The sequence below is a fragment of the Anopheles coluzzii genome, chromosome 2 (assembly GCF_943734685.1).
Source record: "Anopheles coluzzii chromosome 2, AcolN3, whole genome shotgun sequence".
NCBI classification, from domain to species: domain Eukaryota; kingdom Metazoa; phylum Arthropoda; class Insecta; order Diptera; family Culicidae; genus Anopheles; species Anopheles coluzzii.
Window position 1 is genome coordinate 56895522 of NC_064670.1, and position 21705 is coordinate 56917226.

The 21705-nt window shown below is 36.1% G+C and overlaps 1 protein-coding gene across 5 annotated transcripts; it reads right to left on the bottom strand.

Annotated features, from left to right (window-relative positions):
- Positions 1–506: 506 nt before the first annotated feature.
- Positions 507–20642, bottom strand: LOC120947262 (uncharacterized). Of its 5 annotated transcripts, none has more exons than XM_040362434.2 (5): positions 20283–20642; positions 6529–7036; positions 6336–6426; positions 6124–6242; positions 507–2537 (listed from the first exon to the last, which is right to left on the bottom strand). In XM_040362434.2, the coding sequence occupies exons 2-5, from the start codon at positions 6662–6664 to the stop codon at positions 2386–2388; spliced, it is 498 nt and encodes a 165-aa protein (XP_040218368.1). In that variant the 5' UTR covers positions 6665–7036; positions 20283–20642; the 3' UTR covers positions 507–2385. The 5 variants fall into 5 exon arrangements, with proteins under 5 accessions (XP_040218368.1, XP_040218367.1, XP_040218369.1 ...); XM_040362433.2 differs by having other exon boundaries at positions 20207–20642; XM_040362435.2 differs by lacking the exon at positions 20283–20642 and adding an exon at positions 19623–20161.
- Positions 20643–21705: the final 1063 nt, after the last annotated feature.

Genomic DNA, 21705 nt, shown 5'->3' on the forward strand with positions numbered 1-21705 from the left:
GCTTTCTAGGGTCAAAAGGTAATATTGGTTTGCTTTTCATGCAATCAGACCAACGGATTGATTGGTAGTTCTACCGATTTTCGAATAGTGTACTGATTCACAGACTTTACATGTATTGCTGTTTGCAAAAGAACGAAAGAACCGAAATCACGTTCACGTTCACAGCAATGAACGTCTCGGTTCATTCACGTTCACTCAAAAGAGCCGAAATGCTCACCTCCAGATCACAGCATAAAGAAGATCATCAAAAATTCAACTACATACGTTCACTAAGATATGCCCAATGAAGCAGCGCAGCACCCAACACAGCAATTCATTGATTGCTACAAGTGTCATGCAGATGATTTACATAATTTTCTATGTTTTAAATATTAAAAGAAAACCAGACACATCACTTCTCAGATTTAATAGACCACTTACCGTTATTTCCGTTTATACCAGCTATCTAAAGTAAATCTAACTTACCACAATCCGTTTATGCCAGCTATCTAAAGAAACTGCCGGTATAGCTAAAAAATGCACAATATATTTATTTTGTATGATGCATGTTTTATTTCCTTTTTATTTCTATTGCCGTTTTCCATTAGGTTCACTTGATGTCGAGATTTACTTTATAAAATTTGTTTGTTTGGCGTAGTTGTACGCTTTTATTGCTTGTAATTTATTCACTCTTAGTCAGAATCCGATATGACCTATAACAAGTTTTTGCGTCTATAGTATAACATATATTTTGTTTAATAAGAATTATATGCATTGTAGAATTAAACGCATACCAGTGAATCTTGTGAGATTGATATTTGACTACAGGTAAAAACAACTCTGCTGGTGGTCCGATTGTCAATAATCATTGACGGTAATTATGTGGATTGAAATGTGGTAATATACTACTTAATAATATAAATGTTGACTAATGCATTTTAAAGGTCTATGTTCTTTTTATTAGATTCTAGGCAAAAATACACCGATGGTGTCATTAAGATTCATTTGCTGTAGAATTGATTCAAAATGTACAATTTGCATAAAGTTGTGCATAATAAGACAACACCATCTGTAAGATGTAAGCTTTGGCAATGTAGAAAATTATTTACATTGTTCTGTTTACAAGTTTAGCAAGAGTTGTTGGCAGAGAGGTTCTAAGTGCAATTCTTAGAGTAACTGGTCGTTTTGTAATGTTCAATTAAGCGAAGTAGTCTTGGTAGCAATTTCTGCAGTCTACTTTGTGTTGCTATCACGAACTAGTTTGCTGATTTAAGTTGATTTCATGCTAGTAATAACACTCACCGGATGCACCAATAACTTAAAATCATTCATCACACGTTTGTGGTATCAGGGTGTCAAATAGTTTTTTTTTTACTTTCTTCGTTGAAAGCTAGACGACGAACAAAATATTCGATTAAGGTAAATTTTACCCCTTGGCTGATTCAATACTGGATCGGAGTTAGGAACTGGAGTGCTTAAAAACTTTACTTGTTGCTATTCTTGTTAAATGTTTGGAAAATCGAATTTAATGAGTAATTCCAACAATTGTTTTTCACTTTTTCAATGAACGTTTACACTGAACTAGCCAAACCAATGTGATAAATAATTAAATTACATATTTTGAGGCGCTTAGTAAGGCAACCAAGGGGTAATCTTTTCTTTTACCCTAAATTATGTGATACTATTATTTACGGCACGTGACATGCGTTAGAATTCGTGTTATAAATGTTTAAAGCTTAGTTGCATTCACAATGTGTTGTTGTAAAGTCCATCTGCTTCTACTAATTTAATACCCCTGAATTTTCTTGAATAAACATTGTCATCAAGCCTTCATTTTAATTGTTTCGTGGTGTTAGCAAATCGTCATATATGAAATATCTTTCTTTTCCTTTTTACCCAATAGTAGGAAGGCGTAGAAAATTATTATGAAATGGTTACTTGTATTCTATTCCTTCTATCATTGCGAAGATTTGATTTCTTGTGTTAGCTACCATGAAATATATAGCATGTTGCAATTGGTGCACAAGGCGTATGAATTTCTTACATATGGCTTTTCGAAGAAGGAAAAAAGGTTCGAGTAAAATTGATATGGACACTCTTCGGAAATAGAAATGTAATTTTGTCAAGTATAGGCAAGATTGTGAGGCTGTTTATTTGTGTTTTAAATAATTGTTTGAAAACATATTGAATCGTGCAAAATTGTGAGAATTTTTTAATGATTATACCATCGATATGGTTATCTGTTGGGTCGTTGGGATTACCGTACTTTTGTAATACAACATAGTCGACTCTTACTCATGAAAACAAGTCTTGAGGGTGCCAAAATATATAAGAACAGGTGGGTTGGGATACTGTTTGAAAATAACGATAATAGAAAAAGACCTCACATTATGCTATTCACACTGTTCATGGTGTTTTATTTTTATGCGCTCGTCTTTTTTTGAATCCTCCCATTTGCTTCAACAGTTGCGAATTTTCGTCATCATTTTCGGAAGCAATTCGATGCTCCCAGAGTCGCAATTTACGTGGAATATATAATAGACCTATAAGTGTTATCGCTACAAGAAAATAAAAATAATGTTTTAATTTATTAAGCAGTGGTTGCAAGGTAGACATAATATTCAGTTAACATGAGATATAAAATGATATCAAAATGATATAAAAACAAATATCAATCACCAAAAGCATCCAAACAGTTTGGATTTTGGGATGTTATTATTCAGAATGAAGGTTTGTATTCTTACGCATTCGAACGATATTTGTGAAATCCTATAATAATACTACGCTGCCTACCATAACTATATGGATAATCGTTTTGGTGATTTGCCGGAAATCCAGAAGAGTATTTTTCATGCATTTTTTTGCACATTTTAAAAAAGTGTATGATACCCAATGTAGTGATCACCATTCAATTATTATCCACAGTGATCAACAAACATAAAACCGATCTCGTGGTGCAGGCGTCAACTCGTACGACTTAACAACAGGCACGTCATGGGTTCAAGCCCCAAATGGACCGTGCTCCAATACGTAGGACGACTGACTATCCTGCTATGACTATATCAATGAGACACTGAGCCAAGCGCACTAGTGGCGCAGGCAGATCTTGACCGACAACGGTTATTGTGCCACAGAAGCAGAAAAAGAAGATAAAAGTGTGTAACTTCTCAATACACTTGTTTAAGGATTATTATTACTGACAATAATTCGTGTCTCGCATGAAGAAATGTATAGGTTTAATGAATGTTCAAAAATTGGCGAACCCCGCTCGATTACTCCTCTGGCGAAGCATCTAGATTAGGAAAATCATGATGATACTACCATTTTCTTCAAACATTCTCATTTCAAAAATTTTAACGAACAATAATACGGCTAAAGATGTTCCTTCTGAGTAAAAATAACAGAAATGTAAAAAGCAAATAAAAAAACTCGGAAAACTTGTATTTATAAATACAGTGGAGCGCCGTTTATCCGGCCTTCTCGGGACTTGACCCCGCCCGGATAAGCGAATAACACGGATAATGAGTCAAATGATATGTTTTATCACCAATTTCTGATTATGTTTTGGAAATTTTTCTTATTTTTTGATAAAAATAACCCAGTTTTTATGAATTTCATGTTTTTTCAAAGAGAATATTTAAAATTTGCCATGAATTATAGTGTTTTTTGTTATGACAATGTGCTCTTATAACCGCTTTTTCAAATATCCTCCTCATAACGCAATGTCACTTTGTATTGAACTGTCATTTCTCAACAGCACGGATAAACGGAAAGCTGGATAAAAGGTACCCGGATAAACGGCGCCCCACTGTACAATAAATAAAGTACAGTGTAACCTCTCATAACGAGTTTAATACAGTCTGTTCCCGAGTTACGCGGTTTCTGCGTTCCCGACGAATCCGCGTAACTCGAATATCCGCGTAAGTCGAATTTCATGTTTTTTGACTAAAATACTATTTACACCTGTTCTCACTTCCCTCTGAATCTTTATCCAGTTGCTATGGATCGCAATCCATGAGAATGGATCGCAATCAACTACGTCTGAATCGTTTTCAACTACGTCTGAACCGTTTTCAGCTACGTTTGGATCGTTCTCAGCTACCTTTGGATTTTACGGTAGCTCGCGCCAATTTCGTTTTAGCGCACCGTTTATTTGGTGACCGCGGGACACATTTGCACTCTAAGGAAAGAACTAACCAATTAATGCATTCAATTGTAAAATCTTATCGTATTTTATATGACGCTTACATCACCATTCATACGTTTTTGATTATTAGACCAAGTTTTCCAAACAAACCAGCACAATCTTCTTCTTTTTAGCGTAACGACCTACGTGGTCATTCAGTCTTGTTCAGGGTTTCGAGGTATAGTCGGATATTCCATCTTTAGAATGGAGGAAATCTGTTCTGATGCGCAGAAGCAGACAAATCTGTCAAATGTTGTTCATAGCTTAAAAATTAGTTTTTAACACATATTCTCAATTGGGTTCAAACATAGAACAATACGAAGTTGTTGCTATTAAAATCGTCTGTTATGAGGAGAATCGTGAGGTACGACGAACGGTCACCAAATAAACTTTGCGCCGCAACGAAATTTGCGCGAGATACCCCTAAATCCAAAGGTAGCTGAGAGCGATACAAACGTTGCTGAAAACGATCCAAACGTAGCTGCAAACGATTCAGACGTAGTTGATTGCGATCCAATCTCATGGATTGCGATCCATAGCAACTGGATACAGATTCAGAGGAAAGTGAGAACAGGTGTATTACTTGCAGTTTTTGATTTAAATTAATACTTTTATAGACGTTATCATTTATTTGATATGATTCGTGCAGAAAATTCTAATATCTCTGGCTTTTGAGCGGTTTCAATTTGTTAGCAAAAATGCAATTTATACCGAACTTGAAGCAAATTTTACTGATTTGACATTTAATCTGTCAAATTTAGAAAACCGCGTATCTCCGAATCCGCGTAAGTCGAGAACCGTGTAACTCGGGAACAGACTGTACGTTCCAATGACTCACTCGTTATGCGGGAGGATCTTTTTTATACAATTTGTATGAAAAGTGAAATAATTGGTTCTAGGTCTTGAAAAATGCAATTCTCAATATCGAAATTCTCGCCTTTAAGAGCATGTAGATCAAGAATGCATACAAGAACACACATATGAATACATGACACACTTGTGAAAGACACTTCAGTAAAGTTTTTTACTGAAACGGTTCAGTAATAGAATATTTTACTGATTTTCAGCATAAATGTGATTTTGTTTTACTGAATTTCAGTAAAACAATTTACTGAATGCATTTCAGTAGTACACATTTTACTGAAAATCAGTAAAATCAGTGTCAAATTAGTCGTTTCACTGAATATTAGTAAAACAAATTACTGAAAATGCAGCAATTCATTCTGTCAAATCGACCTGTCAGTCAGATCATCAAAACAAAACAACGCGGTGTGCTCGTGCTCGGGATGTGTAAAAAGTTTGATTTGGTAGGCGCTTACAGGCACCCCGATAAAAATTCAGATGATATTTCGGCTTTCGGGGTTAATTTAAAAGAAGGGGTAGCCGTGTTGGTATGTATAATGTTGGCTACAATTCACGGTGCTTGCTAAAATTTCGTGGTGTCTGTGAGTGCTTACTGAACCATCTACGCTTGTTGCGACAAAATACACTATAAAAACTGTATAAAACAACATAAAACATGTATGAATATGAACTGAGTCCCTCCGATAAATCTGTCAAATGTTATTCATTGCTTAAAAATGGAGTTTCAGAATTCAATGAGAGGCTCTCAATTGGGTTCAAACATAGAAAAATATGAAATTGTTGTTTTTCATATCGTCTGTTATGATGTGAATCGTGAGGTACGCCAAGCCGTCACTAAATAAACTATGCGCCGCAACAAAATTTGCGCGAGCTACCGTAAAATCCAAAGGAAGCTGAGAGCGATCCAAACGTAGCTGAAAACGATTCAGACGAAGCTGAAAACGATTCAGACGTAGTTGATTGCGATCCATTCTCATGGATTGCGATCTATAGCAACCGGACAAAGATTCAGAGGAAAGTGAGAACAGGTGTAAGAATCTAATAAAATGACAGGCAAACAATTCATTCATTCCCTTTTATCATATCATACTTACAATTCAAAACGCAAGGAAATATAACGTAGAAGTTTAACGTAGTTGAGCGGAAATACAAGGCCTCCGTTATGTATAGCATCATTGTAATTGCTAATGAGCAGCCTCCCATGCTAACAACTCTAAAAGAAATAGATAAAAGAATTCATATACAGTTTTAACACTACACAAGTTTCTAAAACATTTTTGCAAAAAAAAAAACCAAATGTACTTACGGTTTGTAATGTATGTACAGCGTACAATGAACTAATGCGACTGCTTTTAATATACAATATATTCCCAGTATCCTAGAAATTGTGTAGTCTCCTGCGTTGTATAGATTAGAAAAAGAAAAAAATAATAAGTAAAATATTTGATTTGGGCTTTTGATGCACATTCAAAATTAATTAATATAAATGTATGAGCTACCTTCTATAAACTGCGTTTCAGAATGATCTCCTAGAAAACTCCGTCGCTCTATGTAACACCGGAAGGCTGTACCTAAATCCATGAAGGCCACAAAGGCAATCCATCCGCGAAATGCATATAATAGCTTCCGTTCCATTATGTATGTATTTCGATTTTCGATTAGATTAAATGGAAACGTAGTTTTCGATCATTAAATGATTGAAGTTGGTTATTATGGCCGTGGTACTGTCGTTGTATGGCCCGATAGCTAGGCAGGTACTTTCTAGTTTTTCGGGGGCTTCAATTGCTGGAGAAACGATTTTACAAATTTATTTGGATGATCATTGGTTACTACTTTTGCCTGCAGTTTTTTACTTGTTCGGTATTGATTCTACAGTGGCGATCACGTAAAGTCGGACACCTCATATTTCACCTATTATCAGATTTTGCGGCACCCTGGACAGTTTCTTAGACCACTTATAGGAAAACTTTTTTCACGCATCGTTGAGGACACTCTTCAGCTATATTTCTGCAACAACAAAAAAAAGTATTGTTGGAAAAACAAAGTATACCATATCATATACGACGTGTATAAAAAGCAGCTAGCCACTGTTATGTAGTAGTTGTGAATAATAACCTGTAGAGACATATTCTAAATTCATTAAGTATATTAAGTAAAATCTCAGAAAATCATGCATGAATGTAAAAAAAAAAATATGTAAAATGTATGCGACCCATTGCAAGATAGATAGTTTTCATTCTTAAACAAAATGATATCGTAACGTGCCAATATTGACCAATACGATTCTGAAATCGTTTAATATAATTTCACACGCATTAGATTCAAAGTTTCGTTGAAAATGATTCAGCCGTTTCGGAGGACGCTGGCAATACAGGTGGTCTCGGCACAATTTTTCGATCGAAAAAATTCGATAGGCGCTCACGTAAAACTGACAGTCGGCCTCAGCACAATTTTTCGATCGAAAAAAATCGATCAATCCGGCTGTCATTTTGGTGTCATTCGACACTCATTTCAACGTCAAGGTGTTCATTTTACTGGTCTTTTTGAAAACTGGTATACCATGACACTCACGAGCAAAATGAACTATGCTACAAAAATTCGATAGTTCCGTTTTGTATGGCGAAAAATCCGCAACGCATTGAGCTGCGCAAGTTATCGAATACATGCGTCCCCCGAGTTACGACCCCTTCGATTTACAACGATTCGCAGACACGACGATTTTGATTTTGACAGTTAAAAGTTGTCATTGACAAGAAATTGATGTATTTTTTTGAATATCTGGGCTGATAACCATTATACACACATTTCCAAAGATTCCACAACTACCCTATCTTGAATATCTATATTGTGTACGGTTTTTAAAATATAATTACAGTCGTTGCCACCAAATTTTGGCTCTAAGGCATCAATTTTTGACAGTGCGCATGAATTTTTGCCTCTAAGGCATCAATTTTTGACAATGCGCATCAATTTTTGACTCTAACGCACCTATTTTTGTCTGTAAGTCGTCAATTTTTGACTCTTGTAGGAATAATGACAATTTTACAAGGTATTTAAGCAGATTTTTAACAATTGTTATTCCACAACTCATAAAAAATACAAAAACTGTGTAAATTGATTGTTTCTTGAGAAAAAATGATGAAATTTTAGAATTTCTAAAGCTTTTGTTTACAGCTGAAAATACGTGCCAATTTTTTTCACTCCATTGAAACTGCCAAAATTGGCAAAACAATTATTTTATTTTAATTTGTATCAATAAAATTATTCACTATTTAACTTAATTTCAATCATTTCAGAACACACAGTTTCAGAAATTACATAAAATTTTGTAAATAAAGCGATTGACTCACAGTCAAAAATTGATGCCTTCGAGGCAAAAATTGATGCGCTCTGTCAAAAATTGATGCCTTCGAGGCAAAAATCGTGAAACGCTGTCAAAAATTGGTGCCTTCGAGACAAAAATAAGTGAGTTAGAGTCAAAATTTAGCGGCAACGACTGTATTACATTCGGCCTCAGCACAATTTTTCGATCGAAAAAATTCGATCGATCCGGCTGTCATTTTGGTGTCATTCGACACTCATTTCACCGTCAAGGTGTTCATTTTACTGGTCTTTTTGAAAACTGGTATACCATGACACTCACGAGCAAAATGAACTATGCTACAAAAATTCGATAGTTCCGTTTTGTATGGCGAAAAATCCGCAACGCATTGAGCTGCGCAAGTTATCGAATACATGCGTCTCCCGAGTTACGACCCCCTCGATTTACAACGATTCGCAGATACGACGATTTTGATTTTGACAGTTAAAAGTTGTCATTGACAAGAAATTGATGTATTTTTTTTGAATATCTGGGCTGATAACCGTTATACACACATTTCCAAAGATTCCACAACTACCCTATCTTGTATATCTATATTGTGTACGGGTTTTAAAATATAATTATTACATTATCGAACATTATTTTAAATAAAATACACGATATCATAAATTCCAACTCTTCAACTTCGGTTATAAACTTTATATTCATAGATATTCGACATACGCCTTTTTCGACTTACGCCTTTCTTTGGGACATTTTTTCGGTCCCAAATACAGTCGTATCTCGGGGGACACCTGTATCAGAACCAACACATTTACTAACTTGCTTTTACACAACGTTTTTCAAAAACATCATCCTTGATTTATGGCATTTTTCTGATATTTGATAAATTCCGCAGCCAATGCGTCGCGGATTTTTCCCCATACAAAGTGGAACGATCGAATTTTTGTAGCATAGTTCATTTTGCTCGTGAGTGTCATGGTATACCAGTTTTCAAAAAGATCAGTAAAATGAACACCTTGGCGGCGAAATGAGTGTCAAATGACATCAAAATTATCGGCCTCAGCACAATTTTTCGATCGAAAAAATTCGATCGATCCGGCTGTCATGTTGATGTCATTTGACACTCATTTCACCGTCAAGGTGTTCATTATACTGGTCTTTTTGAAAACTGGTATACCATGACACTCACGAGCAAAATGAACTATGCTACAAAAATTCGATCGTTCCGCTTTGTATGGCGAAAAATCCGCAACTCATTGAGCTGCGGAAATTTTCGATTACAGAAAAATGCCATAAATCAAGGTTAATGGTTTTGAAAAACGTTACGTAAAAGCAAGTTGGTAATTGTTTTGGTTTTTTTTTAAATATTTTGGGTGAAAAAAAATAATTTATTAAATATTTTAAAAAATGATTTGCCTACACTAACGGCTTCAGCACCATTGTTCGATCGAAAAAATTCGATCGATCCGGCTGTCATTTTGGTGTCATTTGACACTCATTTCGCCGCCAAGGTGTTCATTTTACTGGTCTTTTTGAAAACTGGTATACCATGACACTCACGAGCAAAATGAACTATGCTACAAAAATTCGATCATTCCGCTTTGTATGGGGAAAAATACGCGACACATTGAGCTGCGGAAATTATCGAATATCAGAAAAATGCCATAAATCAAGGTTGATGTTTTTGAAAAACGTTATTTAAAAGCAAGTTGGTAAATGTTTTGGTTCTTTTTCAATGTTTTGGGTGATAAAAAATTATTTTTAAAATTGTTTACCTGGGGGGCCAACTTCATGTAGGGGTATAAAAGAAATAGTTATACTGTCAGTTTTACGTGAGCGCCTATAGAATTTTTTCGATCGAAAAATCGTGCTGAGGCCGTAAATACTGAACTCGAAGGGAATCGACTTCATGTAGAAATATGACAGAAATAGTTATACTGTCAGTTTTATGTGAGCGCCTAACGAATTTTTTCGATCGAAAAATTGTGCTGAGGCCGTATAGCAGGATCGATCGAATTTTTTCGATCGAAAAATTGTGCTAAGTTCGTATATAACAGGTGGGCTTATGGCCGCGGGGCCATGGGATTTCTAAACGCTCATTTTCTAAAGCACTTATGAGTGCTTTTGAGAAACCCACGTTTTCAAAGTTTGTCGAATCGGCACAAAATCGGTTCGAGAATCTTTGAGAATCGTGACGATGAAGCGATCGGTTTTTCGGTAATCAGTTTGGAAAATGTATTCGATGTTTCTAATTGAAAAAGTTTAATAAAATATGCGATCAAAAATTTGTTTTTTATTTAAAGCGCCAAATAAAGCTTGAGTGGCTATATCAATTTCTCAGAGTGACAAAAATTTACGAAGGCCACGAGCTCGCGTCTGAGAATAAGTTTTGAGTGCTTGAGAATGTTTTCTCTCTTGCAAACGAATTGAAAACGGAGGATTTTTGGATCTCTAACAAATTCAACTGTTTTTTCGTAAAAAGTGTGGTACAGATTAATGACAACATCTGCAATGAAACTGAACCTGTTGTGTTTATTTGCATGCAGTATAATACGCATATTTTTCGTTTTCGTAAAATCTCACTTATCAAACTAAAAAAATATGTTTTAACTTGACTAAATCTACAAGTATTGAAAACGTGTCTGCCAAAACTGTTCAAAATGTATTCGATGTGATAGGTGAGAAACATTTTTTTGTTGTTGATTAATCAATCATTGGAAGAGGGAATCTTTCCTAAATCTTGGAAGGAATCATTAATCGTTCCAATTCCTAAAGTGAGTGGCACAATTACAGCGGAAGAGTTTCGTTCTATTAATATGCTCCATGTTTTAGAGAAAAATTTAGAAATAGTAGTCCAAGAACAGTTGATTCATTGATACTCATGAGCTCTAGGTTCGGGAGCAATTAGGCTATAGGGAAGGTCACTCTTGTGAAACAGCGTTAAACCTGGTGCTCGCAGTTAAGCGAGATGTGGGGAATACTGGAAAGCAGTGGACTAAGATAAAAAACGTTATCTTTGGACTGGCTATACGAAAAGGAAACCCATGGAGCAATTGATTACGCCGGAAGCTTTATAACGTTTTCCGCTTTTATTTGACGTTACAAGGTTGATGTAAATCCGGAAATTCCTTTGTTGTCATGTTGTTGCTTTTAAACGCATCTGTGATCTTACCACTTGCTCGATATAAATTTGAATTAGCATTACTAAACCAGTTTATTTAATATCTTACGATACTTCGTCTTTCTCAATCCTGTGTTGGGGTATGAGGTGGGACCTATCATCATCATCATCATCACCAATAGATTGACCAAAGTGAGTGTATATATCAGATGGGCTTATGGTGTTCTTCCTCACCAATACATCGACACACAATTTGACAGTTTGTTCCATAACAAAATCTAGTATGCCTTGAAGGTTAAACAGTATCTCACAGAAATGGTATGTGGTTTGACTCAGGTGCATCACGAAGAATGATGCCAAAAAAACTTCAAGGGGAAGTTCAGTGTTGGTTCAACACTGTAGGTAAGGTCGACACCTCGCCGTTTTAGTATTTATAAAACTTTCTGAAAAAAATGGTACACCTTGTTTATATTAACTGTTTCGAATATTTGAGTCACATTTTCGAATATTTGGGAGCTTTATGGTCTCAAACAACTCCACGATTCTGGAATGACCGCTTCAACTCGTCATTGTTAAAGTTTGGGTTCCGTAGATCAAACCGGGACTACTGCCTATACGTTTCAACTGAGACCTGTCTGCAATTTATTTGTTGCTTAATATCGACGATCTTCTGATTGTTGGAAGAAATATTCAAACGATCGAGAAGCTGAAGCGCCAGTTCACAGATGAATTTGAAATGACCGACTGTGGACAAACGAAGTTCTTCTTGGGAATGCGAGTAGAGTACAGCCGCAATCGTGGCGAATGGAAGCTTTCACAGGATGCAGCTGCTAACAACATTTGGATAAAATGGAATTTTGGAATGTTATCCAGCGAAGACCACGATGGAGAAAGGACTTCAGTTGAGTCGAAATGGAAATTATACTTTGCAGTCATATATACTCGAGAGTCGCTAGGCAGTTTGATGTATCCAATGCTATGTGTGTGACCTGAGTTGCGGCCCACGAGGTCTTTTGGTTTGGCCCGTGACCGCTTGAGAGAAAAATTATTTGTAGAAGCATTTCTGCTTCTATTTTCAACTCCGCAGGTTTCTATATGAATTGTCAGACCATGCATCGTCATAAAACCTTGTCGGTTTTTTATCTACCATCTCTCTATTCTCTCTATGCATGTATGCATAAAAAAATAATTGCACAAAAAAGGTTGAAGTCATAGAAAGAAAATCAAACATAGTTATTTTCATGAAACTGAGCTATAAATTCTGCACAATTTTAGTGAAATGCGGAAAAATATTCCGATGATTAAATTTACAAGGTTTCCCACGATTTATTAGTCAACAACCATGATTTTTTGGTGCGTTCCCACGATTTTTTGGTGCGTTCCCACGATTTTTTGATCGTATCCCATAGATCTTTGGATTGATTTCATAATTTATTGGTCTCGTCCGATTGGATATTAATATAAATGAACCAAAAAATTCTAAAAAAACGGCCAAAAAATGGTGGGAACGCACCAAAAAAATATGGGACCCAACCAAAAATTGATGGGAACCAACCAATAAATCGTGGGGAACCCTGTATTAGCAAAAAATATTTGATGAACAATTCGTAACAGAAACAACTCACGATGTAGTTTCAACCTCATTCAAAATTGTGAATGTCTTACTCATATGTATGTAGTTTAGGAACATTATTTTTTTTTAGTTAAGCCATCAATTAAGGCAAAATGAAGATCTGAATTGGACTGAACGACCTGTTGTAATCTATGGACTTTAGACAGCTATTTTATTTCTAGCTCAAAAATATTGATAATCAAAATGACACCAATATCAACTTTACAAAATTTACTGCTCCGTATTGGAACTAACGCGTTAGTCATGGCCAGTTTGTGCACATTATTTGTGCGTACTGAACCTTGTTAGTTGCCATAAAACTCTGCAAATATTGGATATATCAGAAGCCTATAACCAATTGAAAATAATCTACTACAGCTATTTTTTTACCTTTTTGCGTCAAAGATTTTACTTTTACGTTACGTCATGTTAAGTAGCTATCATCTCAAAATGAAATGAAAAGATCTGCTAACGATATGATTTTTGTATCAAATAATATCATGTATAAATTAGATTGCATGCCGTGCTACTATTTTCAGTGGCTTGGTCCGCGGGGTCAAATGAGTTTGACATCGCTGCCTTAAAGGAACCGCTACAATGGGATTTTACTATAAAACAAATCTGTCTTTTGAAGATATTTACGTTTCAATGCCTGTCATGTTCAATCGACAAAATCACGACATTATGAGACCAAACGATGAACTGATAATACTCGGCGATTTTAACCAAAATCAAATTGAATGGAATAGTAGTGGGTTTGCCCAAATCGCTATAGGTAATAATCATATAATTGATATCATTGATATGTACCTGTTCAAGCAAATCAACAATGTGAGAAATCAAACTGGACGAATATTAGATCTTGTATTAGCTGATGACAATTTATAAAATCGTATGACCGTTGATAGTTTTTAAAGTTTTAAATCCTTTAAAACGTTCTGAAGACTGTCTGTCTGTTAAAACTAAAATTGGAGCCACATAGTTGGAACATGTCTTTTCAAGATGCTTAACAGTCTATAAAGCATCAAGATTAACTGATCTTGTTAAATATAAGACCATCACTCCTCAAGGTAGCGTGTTAAGTCCACTCCTATTTGTGTTATTTGTCAATGACTGTATTAGTATTCTTCCATCTGATGGTTATCTTCTCTACGCAGATGATATTAAGTTTTTCTTACCTATCTCCATTATGCTTCCATTATCCGATGCTTCCACTCTTCAAGATCATCTTAATAAATTCTCATCATGGTGTACCGCAAGAGGGCTAGAACTCTGTATTGATAAATGCAGTGTTATCTCTTTTGGTCACCCTTGTAACAGGATTGCAGCCGCCTACACACTCGGCGATATTCCTATTCAGCAAGTGCATGTAGTGAAAGATCTTGGCGTATGGATGGATGAATCATTAACATTTAAAGTTCATATCAATACTACTATTAGAAAGGCTAGACAAGCTCTCGGTATAGTGTTACGTTTATTCCGTGATTTTGATGATCCGGGGTGTTTAAAGGTTTTGTACTGTTACTGGGTGTGATCGATTTTAGAGTACGCTTGCATAATATGGGCCCCAACGGGTAGCAAAGACAAGGAGAGAATTGAGAAAGTACAAAATGATTCACTCGTATCGCACTCAACAAGGCATTTAGGGCATCATCAAATACAACAGTTCCTGACAATGAAACACGATGTCAGTTGTTGCAATGAGAAAAGCTGAATGTGCGCTTCATTCCGGCGAAGACAATGTTTATCGCTAATATTCTGTACAATATGATCGAATCTCCTTATTTGCTGAACTGTCTCAATTTTTATGTTCCGTCACGTCGTCTGCGGATACGCCCTCCCCTGTAGCTCTTGATCCGTCGCACTTGTCATGGACAGAATGACCCACTTTTAAGAACGATCAGTAATTTCAATGAAGCACCTGTTCGATTTCAATATTTCTTCTGTTCAGTTCCGTAGATGTCTTCACACCCTAAATCAATAGTTGACATTGTGTTCGTTATTATTGTGTATAATTGTCATTTCAGTGTTTTTTCCGTATTAATGAGAGAATGACCCACTTTTAAGAGCGATCAGCAATTTCAATGAAGCACCTGTTCGATTTCAATATTTCTTCTGTTAAGTTAAGTAGATGTCTTCACACCGTAAATCAATAGTTGTCATTGTGTTCGTTATTCTTGTGTATAATTGTCATTTCAGTATTAACCGTTTTAATGGGCGGTCTATGCATCAGGCAAGGATAGATTAAAATAATATAGATTTAGGATTTAAAAACAAATTGTTCAGTCTAATTTGAGCGGACAATTGAATATAAAGAAACAAATAATCAAACAAATAAATATATGGGGGCAGACAAAACACGCACCCTCGGCTTAGCACGGATTTTATTATATTACGTCTTGGGTGAAGGGAACTTGGAACAAACTATACAGGCTGTACCTGAGATTAAAGCTTGCCAGGCTCCGGTGGGCTGGCCATGTTGTACGCATGGAAACGGACGACCTAGTCCGTAAAGTCTTTTTTAGGCCGTCCATAAGGACAGAGGAGGTGTGGTAGGTTCAAATTGAGGTAGCAAGATGGCGAGGAGGAGTTCGCCATTAAGGCTGCGATAACGGACTGGCAGACGAAGGCGCGAGACCGTGAGCGATTTCGGAAACTCCTGAGACAGGCCAAGACCGCAAAGCGCCAGATAACGCTAACGAGTGAAAAAGAACATGATGTTCCCATTAAAATAAACTCCCAAATAGCCAGCTCGTACTTTATAGCTGATTTAGGGCGTGAGTGTAGTGATTGTGAATTATCAGTAAATTGTGTAAAATTTTGTGTAATTCATCAATACAAAAGATTTAAAAATATACATATGTTATTAAACGAAACAAATCTTGTTTTTTTATTTCATCGATGACGCTTGCTTGAAAATAAAACACAAAGAAAAATAATCCCTGGCATCGTGGCATAAGGAAGCTGCTTGTGCGCTGTTTGAAAGACCCACATAGAACTTTGATGCTGTTTTTCTACTGCAAAAGGCGAATTAGAGCAGCGATCTTTAGCATGCCAAAATGAGCTGCTAAAGCAATTCTGGCTATTTGGGCTTAATCAATCAAAAGGGACATTAATTCGAAGAATTCGTACATTCATATATATAACATCCGGGGTTCCTGGGTGTACAGTAGGTGACCGCTAACTGGATGTGTTTTAACTGGAGTGCTTTTTAACTGGAGGTTCGCTAACTGGAGTGATTCTCAGTTAACGAACACTTAAACGTCAAAACATGAAACATCCGGAATCTCATGAAGATAAATTTGTCGCAAATGTGCATTTTTCAAACAAATTTAGGGTCTCTTGCCTACGTTTGCTATTAATTTATGTTATTACACGAATTACTATACTTTATATCAACATAAATGAGAAAAAAAGTTTGGTATGTTTATTCCAGTCAACGCCAATCAAAACAATCAATCCATAGAAACGTCACTCCAGTTAGCGAACATTGTTCGTTAACTGGAGCTTGTTTACCTCTCAGTTAGCGGTCACCTACTGTAGTATGTTTTTTTTTAATTTTGTCACGATATTTCATTGTTTTGTTTTGAGCAAATATATTCTTATTCAATATATTCTTGGTAACGATACAATCGTAAGGACGATCGTGCTGTCTTGGAACCATGCAGTCGGGTACGTGATCGCGTAGCTCGTAATGCCAAAAATAAGAAAAAGATGAAAATGAAATATATTGACTTTCTTAGAACAAACATTGCATGAGTCTTTAAAAAGTCTATGAAATTTCTGTTTCAAAATCCCAAAATCCCATTTTTCCCATTTTTTTTTATTTGTTTTGGTGGCGAAATCCACAAGAATATGATATGAAAACAAACCCAGTGATATGTGAAGAAATCCTTAGAAAATTTTATAACTCCCTCTGGTTTTATCCATTAGCCATTTGCAATAAAACTCGTTCTTTTTGTCTTCTACTGTTTTGATATTGACATACACACATTTAGATGTTGTGTTTTAAATGTTATTAGATTTTTTTTGTCCGCCCATGTTTGTTTTAACGTGGTTACTTTTACCAGGAATTCTAAAACATTGCGTAATCATTGGCCATTGTTTATTACGACCGGTTGTCTGCTTTACTATTAATGTTTAAGCTAATATGCAAACACGGCTAGACCAACTGGTACACTTGTGGACTGAACTGGTACACAAGTGAACCAGATAAAACGAACCATAGTAAGAGAGTATCGACTAAAAATAACAAGATATCAAATTGGATGCTACGAGTGTGTAGATTACTTCGCGCTAAGTATTACGGTGCGATCTGCCGGAAGTGTCAGCAAAGTTTCCCGGTGTCGTATTTTTACCGCTTCGCATTAGTTTAATTGGTGCGTACAAATAGATCAGAAACAAAATGTATGGTAATGTGGGATATTGTAGGCATAATATGTAGTTTAATCAATTTCATTTCATTTGCCAATTTGTTGTTAATCCTTACAGCAAAACATTGTAATATAAATAAATAAATGTACCCTAGTAATAATAATAAAAATAACAATATTAAAAAACATAAAAATACATCGTTTTACAAGTCACTTTCTAATGTAAACATTAACTGGCATCGCGAAAGAAATAGTTAAAAATTTACAGTCGTTAAAAATTGATCGAATTTGACATCGCAAACGTATTAAGTTCATTTGTTAATTTAAACGACTGATCCTATGCTGTCGTTAAATTAACGATCGTCAAGAGCGTGTGCGATACAAATTAACATTCATTTAATTATACTGCTCGATTTTTTCCCCTGTGACTGCTTATATGCGATATCGTGCAGTCGTTAACTGTTTTGACGATTGTTTATTTTAACAGGAATAAACAACAAATGAACTCGGTTAAACCAAAATGAACATTAACTGACTGTTAAAATGTGTTCATTTATTCGCGATATCGGCTATTATTTTTACAAAAGTTTACATTCGAAAGTGACTTGAAAAACCCTGTAACATCGTCGTACTCGTAAAAATAATTGTTAAGTTTTTTATTGTTCGTTTATGTTTTCAAATGCTACAAAAATATTATTATTGAAATAGATAATAATATAAGCAAATATAAGAGTATATCAATAAAACAAAAATATTTCATTTCGATGAAATTTTTTTAGAGGAAAAAAATACATATGTATGTATCGAGTATCGCAAAACAGCTAGACACCAAACTGCGTGTTGATGCGAAAGTCGCTTTCAAAACTTTTTATAAAACCACTTAACCAAAAAAATATTTTTTCTTCAAAATTCCGTATGCGATTTTCACCATTGCGAAAGTCGCAAAGTACAGACAATGTTTGTGATACATACGGGAAATTTCACATCAAGTTCGACCATTATGATTGGTCCGTGAATACATATAACGATAATTAAATTTGAAACAATACGACGGAATGAAATTTCATACTAAAAGGTGTTCAGTAATTAACGAATGCGAATAGTTTTTTACCATCTTTTAAAATCAGGCAAATCCTTTTGCGGACCGGATTGAATGTTGCGACGGGCCGCATTTGGCCCACAGGACGGACTTTGCTGACCGCTTAGAACAGCGGTAAGAACCGGTAAGAATTCCCCCCATGTGGGAAATTTTGATCAAAATTTCGCTAAATACCTCGGTTTGTCATGCACTCCCACCGCTCATGAACTTGTGAGGTTGCTCATGCTAGTTGTTATGAGAGGATACAATGTATAGATAAACCCAATAATCACGATTTAAAACGAATGAAACCAATAATTCTCTCGGACTCTCAAAAGGTAACAAACAAAGATTCTTGCTCTCCATGAATTCGGAGGATAGCATAAATGCATAAAAGATTCAAACCCTCCAATTAGGAAAACGATTACAGAATCGAATATTTTTTAGCAAACTTCGTATCGAGGCTAATAAGTTAAAAACTCTCAAATGATTTAAATCACAGTTAGTTGGTTGCTAGTCGGCTTTAGAGAAGGGGAGTGAATTCTGTCTTGATTTATCTTTCTGAAGGGTTATTTAACACACTGACTAATATTTAGTAAGAACACATCACATTCTATTTGAATTGGGAGATAGTTGCATCTAATTGCTTTCATAACGTGATGAAGTGATAAAGTGATGAATATCGGAATACTTATATGAATAACGAATCACACGACGATACGAATTTGTTTATAATTTCCCAATACGGTCGGAGTAATTTTATGGAAGAGTGAGTGAACTCTTCACGTTAACGAGTGGTTATTCACATTACTAGTAGATACCTTCTTTAAGTGTTTCACTTTGATTATGAAAAAAATTAGATTTTCGAACGACACGGGTAGAAGCTTACACTGAAATATTATTTTAAAACGCAGTATGAATAGAGCGATTTCGACACGGAAAATGTTCAGCGAGTGATCAAAAACCAAAATAATTGTTAACGCACGGTTATGTCGCGATGACTTTGGTTTTCAGAGGAGTATCCTCTGAAGCAGGTAAGCGCTAGCGAAGTAAAATACGAAGCCAAGCAACCAAACATACGCACATTCTCAACGCGACCTGTGAAATGCAACACATCTGCCAGCTACCCCGCAGCTCAATAATATCGACTGAATGTGAGTGAGAGGAAAAGCGGGAAAACCAGAGAAAATAGCTAAAAACTTCACACAGCTCTCAGCGTTTGACATTTGTGTGTTGTTGAGCAGCTCTCAAGACCGAACAAATTCCCACAGCACTAACAACAGCTACCGGCTGGCAAAACTGTTTTACTTTTTTTGTCCGTCAGTGGGCAACCATTAACAGATAGTAAATGAATTATCGCTCGGAAGAACTCATCACCATCCGAGCATCGCTGTACATTAGCACTGGCCACACTGTCAGTGTCCTGTTTTGAAACACGATTTAATTTCATTGATTTTTGAAAGACATAATTTAATCACGCAAACTTATAGCAACAGGGAAATGGTCGCATTATGCGGTATAATTTTCTTTGAGCTAACACATTGACAACACTGATCTTCTTCATTATTAAACACAATATTACACTGCACTACACTACAATGTATATTCAATTGCAGTTGGTTTACAGCTATCGTACAGTTGAACGAGACTGTGCCACTTAAAAGGTACCTTGAACAATCATTCCCGATGAGGATGAAAAATGCTATGAATTTATATACTCGACAATATACAAACTAAGCAAAACCTGTATAATGTTCAGGTTGAACGCAAACGCAAATGTCACGATCCGGGTCAGAACTTTGCAGACTGCGGAATTCGATTGTCTTATTTCCGGAAGCACGAGGCGATGAAATGCTGACAGTGTTCGGGAATCCTCAGCCACCCACGAGCAGCGAGTAGCCAGGCATCACATGCCGAGCGAAACCCGAATGGAGACGGATTCGCCTGTGTCGCAACACATAGCATGGGAATGGTTTCGGAATAGAAGGTACGGTAACGAAACTTAAGTGTTTTCGTACTGACGACCCTAGCGTAGCCACTCCGGTAGTCGTCATCGTAAGAGAGGAAAGTGTTGGATTTTTCATTTCTAAAAGGAGTATGGAGCAAACGTGTGCGAAAGGAAGTTAAAAAATAGTTACAAATGAATGGGAATAAAACAACCCAGCTTTAATAAGAATTTTGCTTAAGCGGAGATCGGAATTATACATCCAAATTCAATTTTAAAGATAGATTAAAATATTTTTTAAAAACGTCCTATTTTCCAAGCATTTTATGCATGGCGATTGGTGTTACGAATGCATACTCTTTTGTCATAATATTAAAATTAACACAGAAAGACAATTTTGATAATGTTTTCAGAGAACCGCAATGAAGCGTATTTTTGGACAAATTGTGTAGGTATGTTTGTTTGCGTGGCAACAAAAACGTGCGTAAGAAACATCACAAACTGTTGAGAGCATCGTAAAATGTCTGGATTTAAAAACACATACCGTCATACAAAACAGCTGACTGGTGGCTTTCTAAAGTTCAGCAAGTACCCCGAAGAAACCCATTCGTACGGAACAACGTCGACATTGGCAGACAACTACGCATGCGCCTATCATTCTATTTTGTCGCGTAACAATCTGTTTGGCGATACATTTTCGCCAATCAGTGTTTCTTAAACCAGAATAAATTTTATCCAGGTGAAAATATGAACCATCGTATAAACAGCCATGAACACATTTTAACACATTATTAATTTTCATAGAACCTTTACTTACTTGTTTATCCGGCTGTAAGGTACGACCGTAGAATCCAATATCGATCTCTAGACAAGATAAATAGAAAAGAAAAGATAGTGTGTGTGTGAGAGAGAGAGAGGAGGAAAGGGCAGAAGCAAAAAGGAAGTCAAACAAAACGGAAGCAAATAAACTATATTTTTTATGCAATCTTTTTAAAGGTCCTTGTAATAAAGGTTTGACCAAATGAATATCCTTCCGAATCGTAACGCTTCTCAACACCGGCGCTACAACCGCTTTGCGGTCTTGGCCTGCCTCAGTAGTGTCTGAAACTGTTCACGGTCTCTGGCCTTCGTCTGCCAGTCCGTTATCGCGGCCTTAATACCGGACGCCTCCACGCCATCTTGCTACCTCAATGTTGGCCTACCACGCCACCTCGTTTTTGTG